Source organism: Schistocerca nitens, chromosome 11 (genome assembly GCF_023898315.1).
Source record: "Schistocerca nitens isolate TAMUIC-IGC-003100 chromosome 11, iqSchNite1.1, whole genome shotgun sequence".
Classification (NCBI taxonomy): domain Eukaryota; kingdom Metazoa; phylum Arthropoda; class Insecta; order Orthoptera; family Acrididae; genus Schistocerca; species Schistocerca nitens.
In genome coordinates this window covers 116434798-116460837 of record NC_064624.1, presented here as the reverse complement: position 1 = coordinate 116460837, position 26040 = coordinate 116434798, and the positions used below count along the sequence as shown (strand labels likewise).

The following is a 26040-nucleotide window of genomic DNA, read 5'->3' as shown; positions in this document are numbered from 1 at the left end:
GCGTATGATAGATGATGTTCTGAACAAGAGTTTAGCGAAAAATTTTCTCCGTTTGAAAATCTTTGCAGACGCCTCTTTGGTACATGACATTCTGCACAGAAATTAGAGTCATCTTAGATTTAAAAATCTAGTCAATTGCCGTGCTTAATTTCTGACTGTATCACTATTAGGCATAAGAATCATACAAATATAAACATGACCTAATACGTATATTCTTCTGCGTTTGCTGTTGTCTCACTCTAGTTTCGTAGTTTATTAGGCAGACAGGATTTAAATGAAATAGCGGCAAACACGAAAGAATACATGGCAAAATGTTTATAGTCATATTATTCTTATGGTGAAGAGAATACTGCATGTGATTCACAATTCATAAAAGTTCCTGTTAGTAACCATCTCTTCTCACGGGTAGGAAAGAATTCAGAATGTAGAGTTGGCCATATTGACAAACATCCCACACAGTCTTGCCAGTCGGATTTTCGTAGTACATTGAAATGCAGTGGTCGAAACTCGGGTCAGAGAAAAAAAGCTCATCTTCCACCCCCCCCCCCCCCCTTCTTTTTTTTTTTTTAACTGACGCAGAGGTTTTGGCGCCAGTATTTATCTTTGTGCCTGCAAAGCATGCCTGTGTAGCGCCACATATATTCGACGGCAGAAGTTAGTTGTGGCGGCACCCACAAATATTTTTGAGAACTTCCGCTTATTTTGCAGTTGATTCTAAGCCGCAGGCGGTTTTTTGGATCACAAAAACCGGAAAAAAGTGTGGCTTAGATTCGAATAAATGCAGTAGGTGCAGTCGGGATGTTAGGGGGCAGAAAAGGAGAGAAGTATAAAGACTGTGGGTGTGCTGGTGGAATAGAAGGCTATGTAGTGCTGGAGTGGGAACAGGGAAGGGGAGAGGTGGCTGAAAGATAGTGAGTTACAAACGTTGAGACCGGGAGGGTTACGGGAGTGTGGGATGTATTGAAGGGATAGTTCCCACCTGCACAGTTCAGGAGAGCTGGGATCCTAGGGAAGTGTGATAGGACTGCTCTTGTTTTTTGTATACGTACATGAGCACAGTCTGCAAATGTTTACTGATTACACTGAAGTATATGGGAAAGGTTTGTTGCTGAGCGACTCTTGGAGGGTCAAGATGACTTCAACAGAATTTCCGATTGAGGATGATAAATTGCAACTTGCTTTAAATGTAGAAAAATGTAAGTTAATCCAGACGAGTAGGAAAAAAAATCATCTGATGTTCAGGTACGGCGTTAATGTTGTATGGCTTTGTCACAGTCACAACGATTAAATACCTAGGTGTAACAGAGCAAAACGTCATGAAATGGGACAAGAACATAACGTCTGCTGTGGGGAAGGTGAATGGTTGACTTTGGTTTGTTGGGATAATTCTAGGAAAGTGTAGCTCATCTATAGAAGAGACCGTGTGCAGAATACTTGCATGGCCCTTCTCTAGTACTGCTGGAGTGTTTGGGATCCGCAGCAGGTCAGATTAAAAGAAGACATCAAAGCAATTAGAATTGTGCAGCTAGATTTGTTACTGATAGGTTTGATCAATGTGTGAGTATTACAGAAAAGCTCAGTGGGCTCAAATAGGAATCCGTGGAGAGAATATTATATCCTTTTCACAAAACAATAGTGAAAAAATTTACAGAATTAGCATTTTTGACTGACTGAAGGGCAATTCTACTGCCACATATGTACATTTCGCATGAGGACCACAAAGACAAGATAAGAGAAATAAGGGCTTGTATGAAGACATTTGAATGGTTTTTTTGTCCTCACTTCGTTTCTGAGTGGAACAGGAAAATAATTTGATGAAAAGCTGTCAGGTTTCCAGCTGGGTTGCAGTGTTAAAATACACAACTGGCCATTAAAATTGCTACACCACGAAGATGATGTGCTACAGGCCTGAAATTTAACCGACAGGAAGAAGATGCTGTGATATGCAAATGATTAGCTTCTCAGAGCATTCACACAAGGTTGGCGCCAGAGGCGACACCTACAACGTGCGGACATGAGGAAACTTTCCAACCGATTTCTCATACACAAGCAGCAGTTGACCGGCGTTGCCTGGTGAAACGTTGTTGTGATGCCTCGTGTAGGGAGGAGAAATGCGTACCATAACGTTTCCGACTATTAATGAAGGTCGGATTGTAGCCTATCGCGATTGCGGTTTATTGTATCATGACATTGCTGCTGGCATTGGTCGAGATCCAATGACTGTTAGCAGAATATGGAATCGGTAGGTGCAGGAGGGTAATACGGAACGCCGTGCTGGATCCCAACGGTTTCGTATCGTTAGCAGTCAAGGTGACAGGCATCTTATCCGCACGGCTGTAATGGATCGTTTAGCCACGTCTCGGTCCCTGAGTCAACAGATGGGGATGTTTGCAAGACAACGACCATCTGCATGAACAGTTCGACGACATTTGCAGCAGCATGGACTATCAGCTCGGAGACTATGACTGCGGTTACCCTTGACGCCTCATCACAGACAGGAGTGCCTGCGATGGTGTACTCGACGAAGAACCTGGTTGCACGAATGGCAAAACGTCATTTTTTCGGATGAATCCAGGTTTCGTTTACAGCATCATGATGGTCGCATGCGTGTTTGGCGACATCGCGGTGAACGCACATTGGAAGCGTGTATTCGTCATCGCCATACTGGCGTATCACCCGGTGTGATGGTATGGGGTGCCATCGGTTACACGTCTCGGTCACCTCTTGTTCGTATTGACGGCAATTTGAACAGCGGACGTTACATTTAAGATGTGTTACGACCCGTGGCTCTACCCTTCATTCGATCCCTGCGAAACCCTACATTTCAGCAGGATAATGTACGGCTGCATGTTGCAAGTCCTGTACGGGCCTTTCTGGGTATAGAAAATGTTCGACTGCTGCCCTGGCCGGCACATTCTCCAGATCTCTCACCAATTGAAAACGTCTGGTCAATGGTGGGCGAGTAACTGGCTCGTCACAACACGGCAGTCACTACTCTTGATGAACTGTGGTATCGTGTTGAAGCTGCATGGGCAGCTGTACCTGTACACGCCATCCAAGCTCTGTTCGACTAAATGCCCAGGCCTATCAAGGCCGTTATTACGGCCAGAGGTGGTTGTTCTGGGTACTGATTTCTCAGGATCTATGCACCCAAATTGCATGAAAATGTAATCACATGTCAGTTCTAGTATAATATATTTGTCCAATGAATACCCGTTTATCATCTGCATTTCTTCTTGTGTAACAATTTTAATGGCCAGTAGTGTAGTATAGTATTTTAACGCTGGCACCCAGCAGGGAACTTGACATCTTTTCATCAGTAGTACATGTCTACATTCATAGTTGTGGAGTACGTATACAGGTACATTACACATTTGTGAGAATCGTGGTTGCGTAGTATGAATGAGTCAAATTTCATGTTTTAATTGATTCTCCTCTACATGTTTTGAATGGCAGAAACTGTTGTTGATGTAGAATGAGTGCTTATTTTCGTGGTATTTGATGTTTATATCTTTATAAACTTAAGCAGTTTAATGGTAATGGACTTCTATTTTTGCTTTGTTTCAGCCTGCAGAATGTATATTCTAAGATGCTCATAAGTGGAGAGAAATTCAAATATACGTAAGTTGGACTTGCCAATTAGTGCCTTTTTTCATCTTTTTCTATGTTTCTGTCAACAATTTTTCAATTATGGGGACACTTTGTTCATAGATGCTGCAACTGTAAAGTGTTACTTACTGTAATTTTCCTTAATGGGAGGTGCTTCCTTCATGAAGTTGTGTATGTTGCAGTCACGATAAGCAGACAAAAAGAACATTCTCAAAACTGATTTTTTTTTTTATTTGTTTCATACTTTTACACCTGTTCTCTTACTGCTTCTGCCTCGAAATTTAATGTTGTCCTTCTGAAAACTTTCTGCAGCTTCTTCTGCTTCTTATAGTTCATTTTTTTTAATTACTTGGTTCCTGTTTGCTGTGGATTTCTTTTCCCAGACACACTTGAAGATCTGTTTTGTTGGCTTGTTATCACTGATTTTGTTTAAATCAATCTTCTCTTCTTCTTCTTCTTCTTCTTTCGATTTCGGCCATCTTTGGACCACGTTCAACAATTCACTTGCCCGGCTTTTTGATCTTTTTTCTCTCTTCCCAATATTTCCTCATCATTTTCGAATGGTTCCTCCTCCGCTCTTCCGACCATTTCCTGTTATTATTCTTTAGTTTCGTTTCTTCTGGAAAACACTTAATTTCGTTCACTATTTGTCTAAACTTTTTCCTGTCCCTGATTGACTCACGGGTGACATTAAAATAGGCCAAATCCTTTTTCACCATCTGTATCCATTTATTGTTGGTTTTTTCGTTCCTGTTACTATGTTCAAACACTTTTCTTGTTAGTCTGTTTCCATCCATCCTCGACAGGTGACCATAAAACGTTAGTCTGCGTTTACGCATTGCATCACTCACTTTCTCAATAGTTTTGTATATTTCCTTATTACTCTTTAGCTTGTACTCTTCTCCAATCTTTCTCGGTCCTAATATTTTTCTCAAAATTTTCCTTTCTTTCCTTTCCATGTTTTCTATTTCCCCCTTTTTGTTAAGAGTTAGGCACTCCGATGCATACAGGCATTCTGGTCTAATGACAGTTTTATAATGTCTTAATTTAGCTTGAATCGAAATGTTTTTTTTTTGTTATATATGTCTTTGGTTTTTTGAAAAGCAAATTCCATTTTCCTTGCTCTCGCCTGGTTTGCACTCTTGTCTAAACCATTCACTTGAATTATTTCACCTAAATACTTAAATTTTTCTACTCTCTTAATATTGCCGTATTTAGTAATAAGATTTTTCTTGTTATTTCTATGATTAGACATATACACGGTTTTTTCAAATGAAATCTGCAGTCCAGCTCTGGCCGAAACTTCTTGTAGTTTCTCCAAGTAATTCTGAGCTATTTCTTCGTTTTCTGTAATTATTGCCAGATCGTCTGCAAAAGCTAAACAGTCCACTTCTATTTTTTCTTTTTTTTGTTCCAATTCTGATGTCAATCTTCTTTTTTTAGTGTTTATTATTTTTTCTATATATTCACTATTTCATTATTGCTTCTTAATTTTCAGGCTATTGTGCTTGATATTTGACAAATTTTCCTTTTTCACTCTAATATTATAAATTCAGTGCCAGACATTCACTTATGTAGAGGCATTCTGGTTTTGCTGCCTTGTTCTAATGCATTACTATATGAATTTTTTATATGCACTTTCTTCTTCTTCTTCTGCTTTTACGGCCTCATTGGACCACTTCAGTCAATCATTTCTGGTCCTCTTCTTTGGTATTTTCCCCTTCCGAGTGGCCCAGTATCTCTTCATTCGTTCCGATGCTTTTCGTCGTTCCTTATCTGTAAATACCCTTTTCATTGTATGTTGTTTGTCAATTTTTGGTTTAAATCTTATTTCTGTGTCCCTCAACTTCTTTAAATTTGGCGTTTTGTTCTGCAAATCATCCAGAGTTATTTCCAGTTCTTCCATATCCTCTCTTATTTCCTTAAGCCATCCTCCTTGTTGTTTCAATTTCCAGAGTTTCTCAATAATTTTTCTTGATAATCTGGTTTCTGGTGTCCTCAGAATGTGACCACAAAAAGAGATCCTTTTCTTTCGTATAGTATCAGTGATGGGCTCCAGTTCTCTGTATACCACTTCATTTGGAACTATCCGCCATTGCCCAGCTTTTTGATATTTCTTATTTATGCATGTTCTAGCAATTCTTCTCTCTACTTTTAAAATTTTGTCAATTCTGTTTTTCTGGGTGACTTTAAAAAGAGTTTCACTTCCGTATGTAACCTCTGGTTGAACCACCGTCTTGTAATGTTTTAATTTTGTTTTAATTGATAGACATTTTTTATTGTACGTAGACCATGTTAGTTTTTGAGCTTTTATCATTTTATTAGTTCTTGCTCGCCATGCAGGTTTCTCGTCCAATTTATGTGTTATAATTTCACCCAGGTATTTAAATTGTTTCACTATTTTAATTTCCCTATTATTCACTGTGATGTGATCTATTACAAGTGGATCCGTTACCATTATTTCAGTCTTTTCAAATGATATCTGGAGTCCTAATTTTTGTGCTATATTTTGTAAGCTTGTTATTTGTTTCGTGGCTTCCTGAATATTATTAGCTAGTAATGCTAGGTCATCAGCAAATCCCAAGCACTTTTTATTGTAAATATTTTTGTTATTTCATATGCTCCTGCAATTATCTATGTCCTTTCTTTTATGGCACAATTTTCTTAAATTCTCTCTCTTCGGTACTGTGCTTATTTTTTCCTGATATTTACTACCCTAGCTGCGTCATTTTTCACTTTTAAAACTGGTAAAATACCCTCTGGTCTGATTATGGAACCACACTGTGCATCACAGCATGGACTTGTATCCAGGAAGACTGGTTTCAGATCCCTATCTGGCAACCCATCTTTGTTTTCTACAGTTTCTGTAAACCAGAGGTGAATAAAGGGATAGGTCCTCTAGAAAGGACACAGCTGATTTCCTTCTGCAGTAGAAACTTGTGCTCAACCCGTAATAACCCTATCGTCAAAGAGATACAAAGGTGTAAAATGCAGAAAAATGTAAAATGTGGGAAATCATGTTTTAAGCTTTAAAAGTTATGTACAGGATACCCACTTGCATTTTCACACTTTATGTATGATATGTGTACATAATAGGCATCAAAATAGTTGTTACGGACTTGTTTATTATCTAACAAAAACAGCTGGTGTAACTGGAACTGATAACTGTCTAGGAAGTAGAAATGTTTGACTTGATTTCGCACACCATAATCGATGTTTCTGGAAAGCCTGCATCTGTCATTCATAATTTAAATAATGAAACACTGTACTAGTTACATGTTTTTTCATACTAAGCACAACACGTTTTGAAACTCTCTCGTTTTCAAGTGCAAATATGTACATAAATATTTTGTGTGGTGTTTGCTTATGTGTTGTTCTGCGTCTTTCACACTGTAGTTGTCTTTTTGAGGTTATCAGCTACAGTGCCTCCTCAGTTATGTAGAAAACCACACACACGCAAACTATCACTCACATTGTTTGTTTGTGTGACATCACAAAAAATACATATGTGAATACTGCACTTGACAACAAGAATAAATTCTCAAAATATGTTTTGCTCAGCACAAAAGGACACACAAAAATGTTAGAGTGAAGCAAAGTGAGTTAGTTATGTTGTCAACTAGCACTACAAGTGGTCAAACGCCAAAAAACACTAAATATGGTTCGACAAACGTGTCACGATGATGACAACAATCACGAAAGTGCGTATGCACAGTAGAGAGTGTTTGGAAATGGTTGTTATTGGTCACGATATCTTAATACGAACGAACCTACTTACTTCCATCAGCCACCACAGCAAGTAGAGTTGGCAGTGGCAGGAGATAATACACAAATTGTTCCAACTTTTACACATTTACTGGTTCAAATCCACTGAGTAGAGTGCCCTGGTGTCAAGAAACTTAACCACATAATGTTTGAAAACACTATTTGACGGCCAGTATCATGCCAGCGTCATTTTCTGTCCTTTTTTTTCTCCACAAACATTTTTTCATATGTGTAAATTGCAGGATAAGTATAAATATATTGAAGAAAATTGGGTGCGAATTAACATTTTGGACATAGGAAATTTGATGGAAGCAATAAAAAAAAATGTTGATAGGAAATTTGATGGAAGCAATAAAAAAAAATGTTGTAAACTGTGGGAAAATGTTAATTCCGAGAACATAAAAATGGGGTTATACTGTATTCTTACTTTAACACATTGTGATCATTTCGAGCATTTTGTGCTAACCATTGGGATTTTTGTTATTATTATTATACCACATGGCATTAAAAGCTGTTAACAGTTTGAGATCCAACCACTTAGAATAAATTTGAGCCCAGAAAATGAGCCATTTACGCCATTATTTAAAATGTCACTGGCACACTGAGGCAACAAAAGCCATAGGGTCCTTCCTAATATCGTGTCGGACCTATTTTTGCTGGTGTAGTGCAGCAGCTCGATGCGGCATGGACTCAACAAGTCATTGGAAGCCTCCAGTTGAGCCATGCTGTGTTTGTAGCCATCCATAATTATGAAAGTGTTGCCGGTGCAGGATTTTGTGCACGAATTGACCTCTCAATTATGTCCCATAAGCATGGGCGTACTCAGCGAGGGGCGGGGGGGGGGGGGGGGGGCAGCTGCCCCCCCTCCCCCCCCAAAGAAGATATTCCCAGTTTTCACTAGTTTATTGTTTTATTTAATAAGAAATGCTGCATGTTTTCTCAGATTGTACAAGTGCATTCTTGTATTTAAAATGTTTATTAAAAGCAGTTTTTCACTGGTTTACTGTTTTATTTAATAAGAAGTGCTGACCTGCCCCCCCCCTCCCCGCCCCCTTAGTTTAGATCCTGGGTACGCCCTTGCCCATAAGTGATTGATCTGTTTCATGTTGGGTGATCTGCGTGACCAAATCATTCACTCAAATTGTCCAGAATCTTCTGCAAACCAATCACGACGACATGCCACACTGTCATCCATGAAAATTCCATCATTGTTTGTGAACACAAAGTCCATGAACGGCTGCAAATGGTCTCCAAGTCATCGAACGTAAACATTTGCAGTCAGTGATCCGTTCATTTGGACCAGAGGACCCAATTAGAAGAAAGATTAAGGAAAGGCAAACCTACGTTTCTAGCATTTGTAGACTTAGAGAAAGCTTTTGACAATGTTGACTGGAATATTCTCTTTGAAATTCTGAAGATGGCAGGGGTAAAATACAGGGATCGAAAGGCTATTTACAATTTGTACAGAAACCAGATGGCAGTTATGAGTGTCGAGGGACATGAAAGGGAAGCAGTGGTTGGGAAGGGAGTGAGACAGGGTTGTAGCCTATCCCCGATGCTATTCAATCTGTATATTGAGCAAGCAGTAAAGGAAACAAAAGAAAAGTTCAGAGTAGGTATGAAAATCCATGGAGAAGAAATAAAAACTTTGAGGTCCGCCGATGACATTGTAATTCTGTCAGACACAGCAAAGGACTTGGAAGAGCAGCTGAACGGAATGGACAGAGTCTTGAAAGGAGGGTATAAGATGAACATCAACAAAAGCAAAAGGAGGATCATGGAATGTAGTCGAATTAAGTCGGGTGATGTTGAGGGAATCAGATTAGGAAATGAGACACTTGAAGTAGTAAAGGAGTTTTGCTATTTGGGGAGCAAAATAACTGATGATGGTCGAAGTAGGGAGGATATAAAATGTAGACTGGCAATGGCAAGGAAAGCGTTTCTGAAGAAGAGAAATTTGTTAACATCGAGTATAGATTTAAGTGTCAGGAAGTCTTTTCTGAAAGTATTTGTATGGAGTGTAGCCATGAAGTGAAACATGGACGGTAAATAATTTGGACAAGAAGAGAATAGAAGCTTTTGAAATGTGGTGCTACAGAAGAATGCTGAAGATTAGATGGGTAGATCACGTAACTAATGAAGAGGTATTGAATAGAATTGGGGAGAAGAGGAGTTTGTGGGACAACTTGACTAGAAGAAGGGATCGGTTGGTAGGACATGTTTTAAGGGATCACCAATTTAGTATTGGAGGGTAAAAATCGTGGAGGGAGACCTAGAGATGAATACACTAAGCAGAGTCAGAAGGATGTAGGTTGCATTAGGTACTGGGAGATGAAGAAGCTTGCACAGGATAGAGTAGCATGGAGAGTTGCATCAAACCAGTCTCAGGACTGAAGACAACAACAACAACAATTCTACCACCTTTCTGGCAATTTGTGGACACCACGCCAATAGAAATGTTCATCTTTTGAAGCAAACCAATCAGATATCCAATTTTTGACTTCTTCGTAGGAATCGAAGTGTTCCTCAGCCAATGCATGTCCCATTGATGAAAAAAAATGGTAGTTGGAAGGGGCCAAGTCTGGGTTAGCAGCTCCCAGCCAAGTGTTCTGATTGTATCCTGAACCAGTTTTGCTTTGTATGCAAGTGCATTGTCGAGTAAAAAAATTACTTTGCCATGTCTTCTGGCCCATTCTGGTCTTTTTTCGATCGATGCATAGTTAAAATTGATCATTTGTTGTCTGTAGCGATTAGTATTCACAGTTTCACCAGGTTTTAGAAGCTCACGATACACCACACCTTTCTGACCCCACCAAACACAGAGCATTGTCTTCTTGCCAAATCGATCTGGTTTTACAGTTGGTGTTGATGGTTGTCCTGGACTACCCCACGATTTTTCCCGTTTAGGATTCTTAAAATAAATCCATTTTTCATCTCCAGTAACAATTCTATGCAAAATTGATTTTCTTTCATGTCTTTGAAGCAAAATTTGACAAATGGTTTTTCGGTTTTCCATCTGTCTTTCATTCAATTCATGTGGCACCCATTTTCTACAGTTTTGGATTTTTCCCATAGCTTTCAAACGATCAGAAATTGTTTGTTGTGCAACATTTAGCATTGTTGCCTTTTGCTTCTGACTCAAAGTATCATCTTCATCCAATATTGCTTGCAATTTGGCGTCTTCGAACTTTTTTGGTGGTTTTCCACGTTCTTCATTTCTTACATCAAAATCATTATTTCTAAACAGTTGAAACCATCTTTTGCATGTTACTTCTGATAAAGCACGATCACCATATGCCTCGACAAGCATTCGGTGCAACTCTGCAGCACTTTTTTTCAAATGAAAACAAAAAATTAATGCTTTCTACAAATCATCACTTTCTGGTACAAAATTCGACATTGTTAACACGATGAAAATATATGATGTTGTTTGTTCCATGACTTGATGTATACTAAATATCTTTGACATATGTCATACCTGCCAAACAAACAAAAATTAAGGCTCGTTCACAAAAATGTTCCCTATTGACACATTTGTATCTTAACACTCGTTTCATACCAGTACACCTGGTACTCTTCTGGTTGTGGCTCTTGGGGAAGAATGGGTTGCCATTCCTCCCCTGTCCGAAGCACAGTCGAAGCCAGTGTAAAGGTGATGGTTGGAATATTAGTGTCCAAAAGTAGGAGTACATTCAAGTTAGTTGATTAACGTCTGGTTTTATGTTTGGTGTGGATCTTTATATTATAGGATTTATTGGGTTTGGTTGTCTTCAAATCGAGGTGATTAGAGACGGAGTGCAGACTCGGATGGTGTCAAGTATGGGGAAGGAAATCGGTTGTGCTCTTTCAAAGGAACCATCCCGGCACTTGTTTAGAGTGATTTAGGGAAATCACAGAAAACCTAAATTTGGATGGCCAAATGCGGGTTTGAACTGTCGTTCTCCTGAATGCTAATCCAGTGTGCTAACCACTGTGGCACTTCACTTGGTCTGTTATGAAAGATTGGCCTGTGTTTTTATTATGTGCCACTATTGATACACCACAAATATTGGTTTTCCATCTAATAATTGCTTTAAAAAGATCACAGAAAGCACCAGAGTATAATTCTTGACGACAGCTGGTGTCGAAACTTCGTGGAAGATTAAATCTGTTTGTCTGTACAGAGGAGAACTGTGAAGTTTGGAAAGTAGGAGGGTAGTACTAACACAAATGAAGCTGAGAGAATGGTTTGTGAATCTTACTTCGATAGCTCAGTCAGTGAGGACATTATATGCGCAAGGCCCTGTTCTGGGTTTGGTTCGAGTCTGTCAAGCATACAGCTACAATCGTCCAAGAAGTTCAAAACTGTGCACGGTCTATGCAGCTTAAATTTTTCAATTAATCACATGCAGTCTCAAGGCACGAATCGCAAACATCACTATCGACTTTACGCCATTTAAATACACACAAAGAAGTTGATGGGAAGTCGAAATACACGTTGCGAGTGTCAGATGGTAAAAAATTCTGGCTTGGACAAAATTCCAGGAAGCCTGATGTTGAACACCAATAATGATTCAGACATACAGTAGTCCTTCCAAAACTAATGACTGAATGATAAAACCATCCACCAGAAACTATCAAATTCTTTATACAAAATGAATTTTATTGCATCATATATTACTTTACATTACTGTGGCTGTAATAACAATACCAGCAAAGAAAGAAGTAAACTACTCCTTTACATTGCTACGCATTGCATATTATAATTTCTGTTATAGAACGCACAGTCACCTCTGTAAATCGTGTGACATATTTAAAAATTATTTAGTGCTACATGAGAAAACCCATACACAAATCATATGCAAAGTATCCTTCCTGAGAGTTGTCAGACACATTTTCTCTGATGTTTTGCCAGATATTTGCTGCTAGCCCAGACATATACTGATCATAATGTCTTTCCTGTAGCATCCAGCATTGACAGATAGTGTCAGCTTTTTTCCTATTACAAACAAAAGGATGTTGCATGCCCATTCAAAAGAATGATCTCAAATTACTCTGTCGCTATTTTTGTTTTATCAATATGTATTAGCAGGGATATTAGAATACAAAGAATAACCTGTACTCCACCAGTGACCGCACCGCCCTGGCCCTCACCAACAGCTACTGCCGTGTAGCGGTGCTGCTCATTCAATGGTTGCAGCACTTGTTGGTCATTGTGTTTTACTATCCCTCTTAATACATATCAATAAAATGAATATTGCCCTAGATTAATCTGGGACCACTCTGCCAAAAGGGCGTGTAAAATTCTGCTTCAAAAATCATTTGGTTTGTGAAACTTCCTCGCAGATTAAAACTGCGTGCCAGACCTAGCAGAAGTAAAGTTGTGAGGATGGGGCGTGAGTCGTGCTCGGGTAGCTCAGTCGGTAGAGCACTTGCCTGCGAAAGGCAAAGGTCCCGAGCTCGTGTCCCGGTCTGTCACACAGTTTTAATCTGCCAGGAAGTTTCATATCAGCGCACACTTCGCTGCAGAATGAAAATCTCATTCTGGCATTTGGTTTGTAATTGGAAACAAGCTAATACTTTCTGTTGACCCTGTGTTGTGTGAAAGAGCAGTATCTGTCTGGGTTGACTCCAGTTACACATTTCTAAATGATATTGGAAATAACTGCAGAAACATAAGAGAAAATGTGCATAATGACTCTTAAAAGGGCTGGATGGTAAAGTCTCGCACATCAGTTACTGCATACAGGAACAAATTTTGTAATATGTCATGTAACTAAATTGCTGTAAAATAAAAATAAAATGTAGGCAGTAAACTACAGCCTTGTCTCACCCCTTCAATTCTTTGTATTGGATGTGTACATATGCCTTCGATATCAAAGATTACTAATTCTTCCTTATACAGACTTTTGATAGCTGATAAACTGTAAAGGATAGCACTGTGCTACATTATTCTGCACAGTGTTTCTATATTGAAAATGTATAAAAGCATTATGTGTCACCTCGTTAAACACTCTCTGCTTTCCAGTAAACTGTTTTAAGATACACTACTGGCCATTAAAATTGCTACACAAGAAGAAATGCAGATGATAAACAGGTATTAATTGGACAAATATATTATACTAGAACTGACATGTGATTACATTTTCATGCAATTTGGGTGCATAGATCCTGAGAAATCAGTACCCAGAACAACCACCTCTGGCCGTAATAGCGGCCTTGGTACGCCTGGGCATTTAGTCAAACAGAGCTTGGATGGCGTGTACAGGTACAGCTGCCCGTGCAGCCTCAACACGATACCACAGTTCATCAAGAGTAACGATTGGCGTATTGTGACAAGCCAGTTGCTCGGCCACCAATGATCAGACGTTTTCAGTTGGTGTGAGATCTGGAGAATGTGGTGGCCAGGGCAGCAGTCGAACATTTTCTGTATCCAGAATGGCCAGTACAGGACCTGCAACATGTGGTCGTGCATTATCGTGCTGAAATGTAGGGTTTCGCAGGGATCGAATGAAGGGTAGAGCCACGAGTCGTAACGCATCTTAAATGTAACATCCACTGTTCAAAGTGCCGTCAATGCGAACAAGAGGTGACCGAGACATGTAACCAATGGCACCCCATACAGTGATGCTGGGTGATACGCCAGTATGGCGATGACAAATACACGCTTCCAATGTGCGTTCACTGTGTCGTCGCCAAAAATGGATGCGACTATCATGATGCTGTAAACAGAACCTGGATTCATCCGAAAAAATGATGTTTAGCCCTTCGTGCACCCAGGTTCTTCGTTTAGTACACCATCACAGGCACTCCTGTCTGTGATGCAGCGTAAAGGGTAACCACAGCCACTGTCTCCGAGCTGATAGTCCGTGCTGTTGCAAACGTCGTCTTGCAAACGTCCCCGTCTGTTGACTCAAGGATCGAGATGTGGCTGCATGATCTGTTACAGCCATGCGGATAAGATGCCTGTCATCTCGACTGCTAGTGATACGAGGCCGTTGGGATCCAGCACGGATTTCCGTATTACCGTTCTGAACCCACAGATTCCATATTCTGCTAACAGTCATTGGATCTCAACCAACGTGAACAGCAATGTCACTATACGATAAACCGCAATCGCGATAGGCTACAATCCGACCTTTATCAAAGTCGGAAACGTGACGGTACGCATTTCTTCTTCTTACACGAGGCATCACAACAACGTTTCACCAGGCAACGCCGGTCAACTGTTTTTTGTGTATGAGAAATTGGTTGGAAACTTGCCTCGTGTCAGCACGCTGTAGGTGTCGCCACCAGCGCCAACCTTGTGTGAATGCTCTGAAAAGCAAATCATTTGCATATCACAGGATCTTTTTCCTGTCGGTTAAATTTCGCTTCTGTAGCATGTCATCTGCGCGGTCTAGCAATTTGAAGGACCAATAGTGTAAAAACTGCATCAGTTGTTGAGTGTTCCTTTCTAAATCTGATCAGTTCTTCCACTGTTAAGTCTTCTGTTATTGTTTTCAGTCTTGTTTAAAATTCTTTCATAAAGTTTATATGCTGTGTCAAGTAAGACTATCGTTCTTTAGTTTCCACATGCATTTCTTCCTCCTTCCTCTCATATCGATACTACTTTTGCTTTCTTCCGCGTTTTTGGTGCATTGTTTTGCTGCCTGCACGTGGTAAACAAACGTAACCATTTAAGGTGTAGTGATAATTTCTCATATTTAATTAACTCTACATTAATTATTTATATTCCATTTAGTAAAGTCATATTTATTACAGTTATCACCCATATACAATTGACATTCTATTCTTGCCCGACCTGTAGTCAGGGCAGCTTCTGACGGTATTCTGACGACACTCTGTGGTGCGTTCCTCACAGGCCAGCCGAGCTGCAGTTCTACACGAGTGTGGCATCTGTCGCCGTGCAGGTTCCCGCCTCGCTGTTCCTCGTGGACTTCTCGGGAGTGCGCAGGTCGACAGACCTGGGCCTCTTCGTCTCCTTCGTCCTGAACGGCGTTTTCTTCCACTTCCAGAGCATCACCGCGTACGTGCTGATGGACTACATCAGCCCTGTCACACACAGGTGAGGTCGTGCAGCACTGTGCAGTTTGGGGAGGTCAGGTGCTACAAATGAGGGAGATAGCACTTTATGAGCGTCTAGTTAGTGCTTCTTGTCTGTGAAAATGTGCAACTGCCCAGGATGCTGAGGGAGTTGTGGGCAGGGTGATTGAGAGAGGGACGGACACTCACAGGTGCAATGAAAATATCTGAATTTGTTGCAGTGATTTGGTTTTTGAAAGGCTCGTGCAAAAAAGACGGAGCTACACTTGTACTAGCCTCATAGGATGCAGGCAAGGCTATCAAAAATTAAAAGATATTCGAAAGAAACCATGATATTTAGGAGGTGAATGTGGAATAATGTCAAGGGGGGGAGAGAGAGAGAGAGAGAGAGAGAGAGAGAGAGAGAGAGAGAGAGAGAGAGAGAGAGAGGACCTAAAGCATAATTCAGAAACATCTCCTTATAGGAAGCCGTCTGAGCTCTGCATCTACATCTACGTGATTACTCTGCTATTCAGAGTAAAGTGCCTGGTAGAGGGTTCAGTGAACCACCTTAAAGCTTTCTCTCTACCTTTCTACTCTCAAACGGCACACGGCAAAAACGAGCACTTTCATCCTTGTGTGCGAGCACTGATTTCTGTTATTTTATCGTGATGACCAGATCTCCCTATGTAGCTGGGTGCCAACAGAATGATTTTTCAATTGGAGGATAAAACTGGTGATTGAAATTTCATGAGAAGATCCCATCCTGATTTAGGTTTTCAGTGATTTCCCTAAATCGTTTCAGGCAAATGCCGGGATGGTTCCTTTGAAAGGGCACGGCCCATTTCCTTCCCAATCCTTCCCTAACCCGAGCTTGCACTCCGTCTCTAATGACCTCGTTGTCGACGGGACGTTAAACACTAACCACCACCACCACCACCAAGATCCCATCGCAACAAAAAATGCCTTTGTTTTAATAATTGCCACTTCAATTCAAGTATCACGTCTGTGGCACTCTCCCCCCTATTTCGCTATAATACAAAATGAGCTGCCCTTCTTTGTACTTTTTTGATGTCATCCGTCAGTCCCATCTGATGCGGATCCCACACCGCACAGCAATACTCCAGAATAGGGCGGACAAGTGTGGTGTAAGCAGCCTCTTTAGTAGACCTGTTGCACCTTCTAAGTGTTTTGCCAATGAATCGCAGTGTTTGGTTTGCTGTACAAACAATATTATCTATGTGATTGTTCCAATTTAGGTTATTTGTAATTGTAATCCCTGAGTATTTAGTTGACTTTACAGCTTTCAGATTTGTGTCGTTTATCACACAACCAAATTTAGCAGATTTCTTTTAGTGTGAATAACTTCACACTTTTCTTCGTTCAGGGTCAATTGCCACTTTTCGCACCATACAGATATCTTATGTAAATCATTTTGCAGTTAGTTTTCATCATCTGATGTCTTTCCAAGACGGTAAATCACAGCATCATCTGCAAACAATCTATGATGGCTACTCATATTGTCTCCTATGTCATTAATATAGATAAGGAGCAATAGAGGGCCTATAACACTTCCTTGGGGAACACCGGATATTGCTTCTGTTATACTCGATGACTTTCTGTCCATTACTACGAACTGAGACCTTTCTGACAGGAAATCACGAATCCAGTCGCGCAACTGAGGCAATACTCCGTAGGCATACAGTTTGGTTAGAAGACGCTTGTGAGGAACGGTGTCAAAAGCCTTCTGGAAATCTAAAAATATGGAATCTCGATAGCACTTATTACTTCACGAGTATAAAGAGCTAGTTGTTTTTCACAGGAATGATATTTTCTGGAACTGTGCTGTCTATGTGTCAATAAATCTTTTTCTTCTAGGTATTTCATAATGTTCAAATACAGTATATGTTCCAAAACCCTACTGCAAATGGATGTTAGTGATGTAGGCCTGTAATTCATCGGATTACTCCTACTACCCTTTTTTGGTATTGGTGTGACTTGAGCAATTTTCCGATCTTTAGTTACAGATCTTTCTGTGAGCAAGTGGTTGTATATAATTGCTAAATGTGGATCTATTTTATAAGCATACTCTGAGAGGAACCTGACTGGTATACAATCTGGACCGGAGGCTTTGCCTTTTATTAAGTGATTCAAGCTGCTTTGTTACACCGAGGATATCTACTTCTACGTTTCTCATCTTGGCAGTTGTTCTTGATTGGAATTCAGGAATATTTACTTTTTCTTCTTTGGTGAAGGAGTTTTGGAAAACCGTGTTTAATAACTCTGGTTTAGTGGCACTGTATCAGTGACTTCACTGTTGTTATCACGCAGTGAAGGTATTGACTGTGTGTTGCCACTGGTGTGCTCTATGTATGACCAGAGTCCCTTTGGGTTGTCTGCCAGATTTCAAGACAGAATTTCATTGTGGACATTATTAAAAGCATCTCGCACTGAAGTACGTGCCATATTTCGAACTTCTGTAAAACTTTGCCAATCTTGGGGATTTTGCGTTCTTTTAAATTTGGCATGCTTTTTTCGTTGCTTCTGCAACAACGATCTGACCCGTTTAGTGTACCATGGGGGATCAGTACCATCACTTATAAATTTATGTGGTATATATCTCTCAATTACTGTCGATGGTATCTCTTTGAAACATTCCACAACTTTTCTACACTTACATGATCAGATTGGAAGGAGTGAAGACTGTTTCTTAAAAAGGCATTAAGAGCATTTTTATCAGTTTTTTTAAAAAGATATACTTTGCGTTTCTTTTTGATGGTTGTAGGTGTTACAGTATTCAGCCTAGCAGCAACTGCCTTGTGGTTGCTAGTCCCTGTACTCACCACAATACTCACTATTTGTGCAGGATTATTTGTTGCTAAGAGGTCAAGTATGCTTTCGCAACCATTTACACTTCGAGTGGGCTCATGAACTAATTGTTCAAAATAATTTTCTGAGAAAGCATTCAGTACAGTTTTGGATGATTTTTTTTTTGCCTGCCGCTGGCTTTAAATGTATAATTTTTCCAGCATATCGAGGGTAGATTGAAGTTACCACCGACTATAATTGTACGAGCAGGATACTTGTGTGAAATGACTCTATTTTTCTTTGAACTGTTCAGAAACTATATCTTCTGAGTCGGAGGTCAGTAAAATGATCCAGTTAATAGTTTAGTCCGGTTGTCAGGTATAACCTCTACCCGTACTATTTCACACAAACTATCTACTTCAATTTCGCTACAAGGCAAACTACTTCTGACAGCTATAAATACTCCACCACCAACTGTATTTAATCTATCCTTTCTGATCACTGTTAGATCGTTTGAAAAAATTTCGGCTGAACTTATTTCTGGCTTCAGAATGGGTAGTATTAAGTGATCCCTTCTTTTAGCCATGTTGTGTCATAATTTTCATTTTCCACAAATCTGATTCAGTATCCAATCATCAGTTACTTGATGTACACATCGAAGCTTGAGCATTCTTCTTAGCACCACATTTCTAAAGCTTCTGTTCTCTTCTTGTCTGAATTGTTTATCATCCATGTTTCATTAATGTACAAGACTGCACTCTAGGCAAATACCTTTAGAAAACACTTCGTACCACTTAATTTTATATTCACTTTTAACAATTTTCTCTTTTTCAGAAGCTCTTCTGTTGCTACTGCCTGGTTGTATTTTATACCCTCCCAACTTCTGCCATCATTACTTAGTTTTTGCCCAAGTAGCAAAACTCATCTAACACTTTTAGTACCTCATTCCCATATTCCCTAAGCGTCACCTGATTTAATTGCAATGCATTTCATTGTCCTTGTTTTTCTTTAGTTTGTACCCATCTTATTACCTCTTTTCAAGATGCTCTTACCTCTTTTCAAGATGCTCTTACCTCTTTTCAAGATGCTCTTACCTCTTTTCAAGATGCTCTTACCTCTTTTCAAGATGCTGTACAATATGTTCAGCTGCTCTGCCAAGTTCTTTGCTGTGTCTGACACAATTACGAGGCTATCACTGCGTAAGGTGGCACAGTGGTTAGCACACTGGACTCACATTTGGGAGGACAACAGTTCAAATCTCCATTCATCCCTCAAAATTTAGGTTTTACGCGATTTCCTTAAATCTCTCCAGACAAATACCGGGATGGTTGCTTCGGAAAGGGCACAGCCAATTTCCTTCCACAGTCTTTCGTAATCCCAGCTTGGCTCCATCTTTAATGACCGCACTGTTCATGGTATGATACACACTATCCCTTTCTTTTACAATGTGATTGGTGAACCTCAAAATTTTTATTTCATCTTCTTGAACTTAAATTCCCTCTGCAAATTTCTCCACAGTTTCCTTTATTGCTTGCACCATGAACAGATTGAATAACGTCAGAAGAATATTTATTTATCATTCGTTTTTCATGTATGATGACATCGCAGTGGTTTTAGGAAACAAAGACTACTATGTAAATAAATTAAGGATTGAAGGTAACAACTTGCCCAATAGTTTGAGGTGAGACACACACACACACACACACACACACACACACACACACACACACAGTATGTGTAGGCTGCATATGCCTGCTCCATAGTTGTGAAGGAGGATTCATGCAGAAGCGAGCAAAGTTATCTGTCTTGTTTATCTGCATATCAAGGACTCAGCATCCCCAGTTAATTTCTTTACTTCAGGACTTTCCATCATCATAGAATACCATATAGTAAACACATACCTACATTGTTTTAATTGTAATGACTATTAACCACAGACATCCATGACTAGACTGGCAATACCGTATACGGTATCATTGGTGTCTCAGAAGCCAGCACTTTAGAATCGCAATATGGCGGCGAGTGCAAAGGACATGTAAACAGCTGTTTATTTGCTGATAAAACGGTTGTAAGAAGTGGGAATAAACTAATACGACTATGTTACCTTTAAAATTATGACTTAATTGTCAATACAAGTGTAGTGTCTGGTTGTAACCTTTCGCACAGAGATAGAGAAGACAAGTACAGGATCATGTATTAATGCAAATATAATTAAAACCATCTTAAGTATTTTTGCTTTTGTACTGTATGTAAGCCTAAATAATTATGTTATAGTTTGTTTATATGAAATACTGGCAGTGTTTAAATCCTTATGTATAAAATTCTCCTGTCACAGTGTTAGTTGCCATACTCCTCCAAAACGGCTCGATCAATTCTGATGAAATTTTAAATGTATATTCGGTACACCTGAGAATCATTTGTAATCTATTTTTCATACCCTTAAATGATAAGGGTGGTCCACCCCAAAAAATTTTTTCTTATTTTTTGGACAGAACTTTTTATTTTTATTTTTGTATGATGTGGCATTAAAAAATACACGCAACCCTAAATTTTCATCCTTCTACCACCAACCCCCTATTTTTAATAGTGATTTTAGTAATTTCATAATTTTCAGCCCTGGTCGATAACTGATCAATTATCACTTGATCAGTTATCCTTACCAGCTGTCTACCAGTGATAGTCTTTTACTATTCGATAGATAGGTAATTGAAGAAAACATACCAAAAGCAACGACTCGAATACCCCTCTTTGAATAGACGTAACTAGACTGAGAAGTTTAACTAGGCAGCACGCATCATTTACCAAACCGACATTTAGGCCTAGCGCAAGTGCATCGATTTTTATCATACGGAAATATATCATACGATCAAATTCTTTTAGTGGAACAAAGAAGTTCCTATGCTCTCCTTTGTTCCTATAAAAGAATTTAATCATACAATTTTTTACTTACTTGGCCTTATTCATAATGCTGGCGAACATGTTTCGACACGAAGTTGCCACTGTGTTTGTATGCTCGGCTGCAGTTGTTAAATCCGCGTGAGCGATCTGCCCTAGAAACGCTAGAACTAAGAGTGGTCGATACTGCCGGACTTCCTCCTAAGCCTTTTCTCACTCCCTACACAATTTTCAGCCATTATTATTGTTTGTATCATGATAGAGATAATTTATATGGCAAAACAACGTTTGCCAGGGCAGCTATAACATATAAAGATTTTCAGAGGCAGAACGAAGTTCACTGGGTATAGCTAGTAGTTTATGTATATTTTAAGGGGTTTAATAAATTTGTTATTAGCAGACATAGCTTGATAATGTGTTTTTAACCAGTTTTCTTCAAAGAATATGGTCGTTACAAAAGTGATCATATAAGTAGAACGTGCTGTTTGTCATTGATAACAAGTGTTGTTATTCATTTGAGAGTTCTTATGAACACTAAAGTTTGCTTTGAACTCTGAAGTTTGCTTTAAACGTGTATTCATGTAACTTGATGTTCTTCTCATAATGCAGTTCTACAGTGTTTGTGTTCAACTCAACTTGTATGCAATGTTTGCTCTGCCGCAAAAGTTGTTTAGACCAACCGTAAAGCTCACAAAGCCATTTCATTTCAGGAAATCCTAGTAGTGCCATATACAAACTTGTTGAAGCTGCCATCTTCTTCATCAAACTTCAGGCTTCAGTAAAAGAAGCACCTTTGCCAGTGTAGTAATGTATGTCTGTGGTATTAACACTGTCTGATGGTGCCTGCAGGGTGACCAACACGACCACGGCCTTTCGATCACTGTAGAATACTGGAATACTGTATAATACACACTGTGACATTCGCCCGCTTTATTTCTTCCTTGGTGTCGACGTACTGCGTTGCTACACTAGCTGAAAAATGGGGCGGGGGGTTTAAGTTCAACACTGACTACTTTAAATGATGTAGCCGACAGGTGCTCATTTGCGTTTCACAGTTCTTTACTTTCACAGTTCACAACCCCCCAATAATACAGTTATATGGCCAGTGCACTATTGTCTCATTAATAGGTTGCAAGCAAACATCAACATACTGCTACAATAGTTTACTGTTGAACATCTGCAAACAGTAAAAACGTAACCACATAGTTCTTGCTGCATAATACGGTACATATTGAACGTACACTGTCACTGTTTTAGCACACAGCCTATTAAACTTATTTCACAGTTAAGTGGATGCATTGTTTTCGATCTAACCAATACGGGTTCCTCATCCGAAACTCGGCCGTGGACTGGCTGTCTCGGGACAAAAATCGGGCCCTTATATATATTGTCACAATAATAGGTGCTGAAACTATACATTGTTTGACGTTAAAAGTTACAGCAGTTACAATTAAAATATACCTCATTCTATTAACTGAATATATCAAAAAAGTCTCTTGTTTTGACAGTTTCTTCTACCATAGAGGTTAGGCCGAATTATTTGTTTAAATAGTGAGATTGTCAGATATTGTTACGCGAACAGTACTTTTGACAAAACTCGTAATTATTTTGGAATTAAGAGCTGGCTCTGCTAACATGTTTTCGAATAGAGCCAAATAAATACTTAAAGAATGCCATTAGTTGTTCTTCCAAATGTTTATAATTAGTACAGAATTTATATTTGTTAATAAGTCAACAATAGAATTTGAGTTACGAAACAATTACTGATTTCGCCCAATAACAAAATATACTGACAAGGAATAGTCAAAATAAATTAGAAAATCAACTACATACATAAAACTGAGCACAAAATTAAATCTGATGCTGCATTCTTTAAAACTGAGGGCCAACCTTTCTCTTTTATGAAGATGCAGTTTATACTCGTGTATGTTAATGGTAATTAGACATGAAAAAATGAATTTTAAGAAGGTAGATGGCAAAACAAGAGGTGAAGTAAAAATATACCAGCTTGCTTCGTCACAACACATACCTATAGTAAATAAACTGGAAGCAGTCTCGATCGCATAACTTTTGTAATGAAGTGACCGGTTTCGATCTTTTTATAAGATTATCTTCAGACCTACAATAAACAGGAACTGATAAAAACATATAAAGGACGAAATCATATATTAATAAAACAGCAAATAACGCTGATATAAAATGAACGTCTGCCGGAGGCGGTGGTGCATTGCAACCCTCTTGCTGGTGGTTGGTGGTGTACTGCAACGTGAAGAACACCAGCCCCTAATTAAATACATGAAGCCCTGCCCACCATCTCCAGCATAACGTCATGGATAGCCAATCACATAAGTTGCATTTCTGCCACTTAAGAAAGTAACGTGGTAGTTACTGTAATTATTACCATCTATAGGACTTACCAAACACATTAAAATCTTATGGCTTATAAAATATAGTGTAAAAAGGTAATTACTGCAAGCTAAACAGTGTAGCCCTCTATCGTGTACTGTTATCAACCAAAGCAAAGATGATGGTGAGGATGCCACTGTAGTAAGTGGCTACCTACTCGTCTTACTAGGGCCAAAGATGATCTTATAAAAAGATTGAAACCGGTCACCACATTAAAAAAATTATGCGATCCAGACTGCTTCCAGTTGCACTCGCGGTACAAGAAAGATCGGGAGAATGAGGACAGGCAAAAGTTAGTAGAGATTCGTGCTGCTGTAAAAGGAGCGATGCGCGAAGCATACAACCACTACCACCGTCATACGTTAGCAAAAGATCTTCCTGAAAACCCAAGGAAATTCTGGTCTTACGTAAAATCGGTAAGCGGGTCGAAGGCTTCCATCCACTCACTCACTGACCAGTCTGGCCTGGCAATGGAAGACAGGAAAACGAAAGCTGAAATTTTAAATTTAGCATTTGAGAAATCTTTCACGCAGGAGGATCGTACAAACATACCGCCGTTTGAGTCTCGTACAGATTCCCATATGCAGGACATAATGATAGACGTCCCTGGGGTTGAAAATAAATAAATCGCCAGGTCCTGATGGGATGGGATTCCAATTCGGTTTTACAGAGAGTTCTCTACTGTATTGGCTCCTTCTTTAGCTTGCATTTATCGCAAATATCTTGCCCAACGTAAAGTCCCAAGCGACTGGAAAAAAGCGCAGGTGACGCTTGTATATAAGAAGGGTAGAAGGACGGATCCTCAAAATTACAGACCAATATCCTTAACATCGGTCTGCTCCAGGATTCTCGAACATATTCTCAGTTCGAATATAATGAATTTCCTTGAGACAGTTGCCGTCCACGCATCAGCACGGCTTTAGAAAGCATCGCTCCTGCAAAACGCAAGTTGCCCTTTTTTCACATGATATCTTGCAAACCGTGGATGAAGGGTATGAGACGGATGCCATATTCCTTGACTTCTGGAAAGCGTTTGACTCGGGGCCCCACTGCAGACTCCTAACTAAGGTACGAGTATTTGGGATTGGTTCCCAAGTATGTGAGTGGCTGGAAGACTTCTTAAGTAATAGAACCCAGTACGTTGTCCTCGATGGTGAGTGTTCATCGGAGGTGAGGGTATCATCTGGAGTGCCCCAGGGAAGTGTGGTAGGTCCGCTGTTGTTTTCTGTCTACATAAATGATCTTTTGGATAGGGTGGATAGGAATGTGCGGCTGTTTGCTGATGACGCTGTGGTGTACGGGAAGGTGTCATCGTTGAGTGACTGTAGGAGGATACAAGCTGATTTGGACACGACTTGTGATTGGTGTAAAGAATGGCAGCTAACTCTAAATATAGATAAATGTAAATTGATGCAGATGAAAAGAAAAAAGGTTTTCGTAATGTTTGAATACTCCATTAGTAGTGTAGCGCTTGACACAGTCGCGTCGATTAAATATTTGGGCGTAAGATTGCAGAGCAATATGAAGTGGGACAAGCATGTAATGGCAGTTGTGGGGAAGGCGTATAGTCGTCTTCGGTTCATTGGTAGAATTTTGAGAAGATGTGGTTCATCTGTAAAGGAGACCGCTTATAAAACACTAATACGACCTATTCTTGAGTACTGCTCGAGCGTTTGGGATCCTTATCAGGTCGGATTGAGGGAGGACATAGAAGCAATTCAGAGGTGGGCTGCTAGATTTGTTACTGGTAGGTTTGATAATCACGCGAGTGTTACGGAAATGCTTCAGGAACTCGGGTGGGAGTCTCTAGAGGAAAGGAGGCATTCTTTTCGTGAATCGCTACTAAGGAAATTTAGAGAACCAGCATTTTTGACTGCAGTACAGTTTTACTGCTGCCAACTTATATTTCGCGGAAAGACCACAAAAATAAGATAAGAGAGATTAGGGCTCGTACAGAGGCATATAGGCAGTCATTTTTCTCTCGTTCTGGTTGGGAGTGGAACAGGGAGAGAAGATGCTAGTTGTGGTACGAGGTACCCTCCGCCATGCACCGTATGGTGGATTGCGGAGTATGGATGTAGATGTATTTATAATTATTACAGATCACTTTTTTCCTGTATAAGAACTATTTTCTTTAAAATGTTGAGCATACCTATAGTGTTGTAATTTGAAGGAGTATTAATACGGTGCGACTGTGTCCGCAGTGTGGCCAACACGGTGAAGCGTGCGTTCCTCATCTGGCTGTCGGTGCTGCTGTTCGGCAACGCGGTGACGATGCTGTCGGGCCTGGGCACGGCGACAGTGATCGCGGGCGTGCTGCTGTACAACAAGGCGCAGGACATCGACCGGCGGAGGCGGCTGCGCCACGGGCCCGGCGAGGTGGGTCGCGGGGACGCCGCGGACAAGTAGAGTGCTCCCGTAGTCCCTCTCTGTCAGCTGTGCCACACCGGGTTGCATGCATTTGGGGAAAGCGTCGTGTAGAAGCTGGGACACAATATGTGGACACGCTGTACCTTACCTTCTGAACATAAGCATGTGTGGCTGGCTGCCTGA

General features: G+C 40.0%; 1 protein-coding gene across 2 annotated transcripts in view; it reads left to right on the top strand.

Moving 5' to 3' along the window:
- Positions 1–26040, top strand: part of LOC126213529 (solute carrier family 35 member E2A-like) — a 145615-nt gene that overhangs the window by 67472 nt on the left and 52103 nt on the right. For both annotated transcript variants that reach the window (XM_049941374.1, XM_049941373.1), the window contains exons 5-7: positions 3568–3621; positions 15218–15421; positions 25692–25866. In XM_049941374.1, the coding sequence (XP_049797331.1) occupies positions 3568–3621; positions 15218–15421; positions 25692–25866 (433 nt within the window). The remainder of the gene's footprint in view (positions 1–3567; positions 3622–15217; positions 15422–25691; positions 25867–26040) is intronic.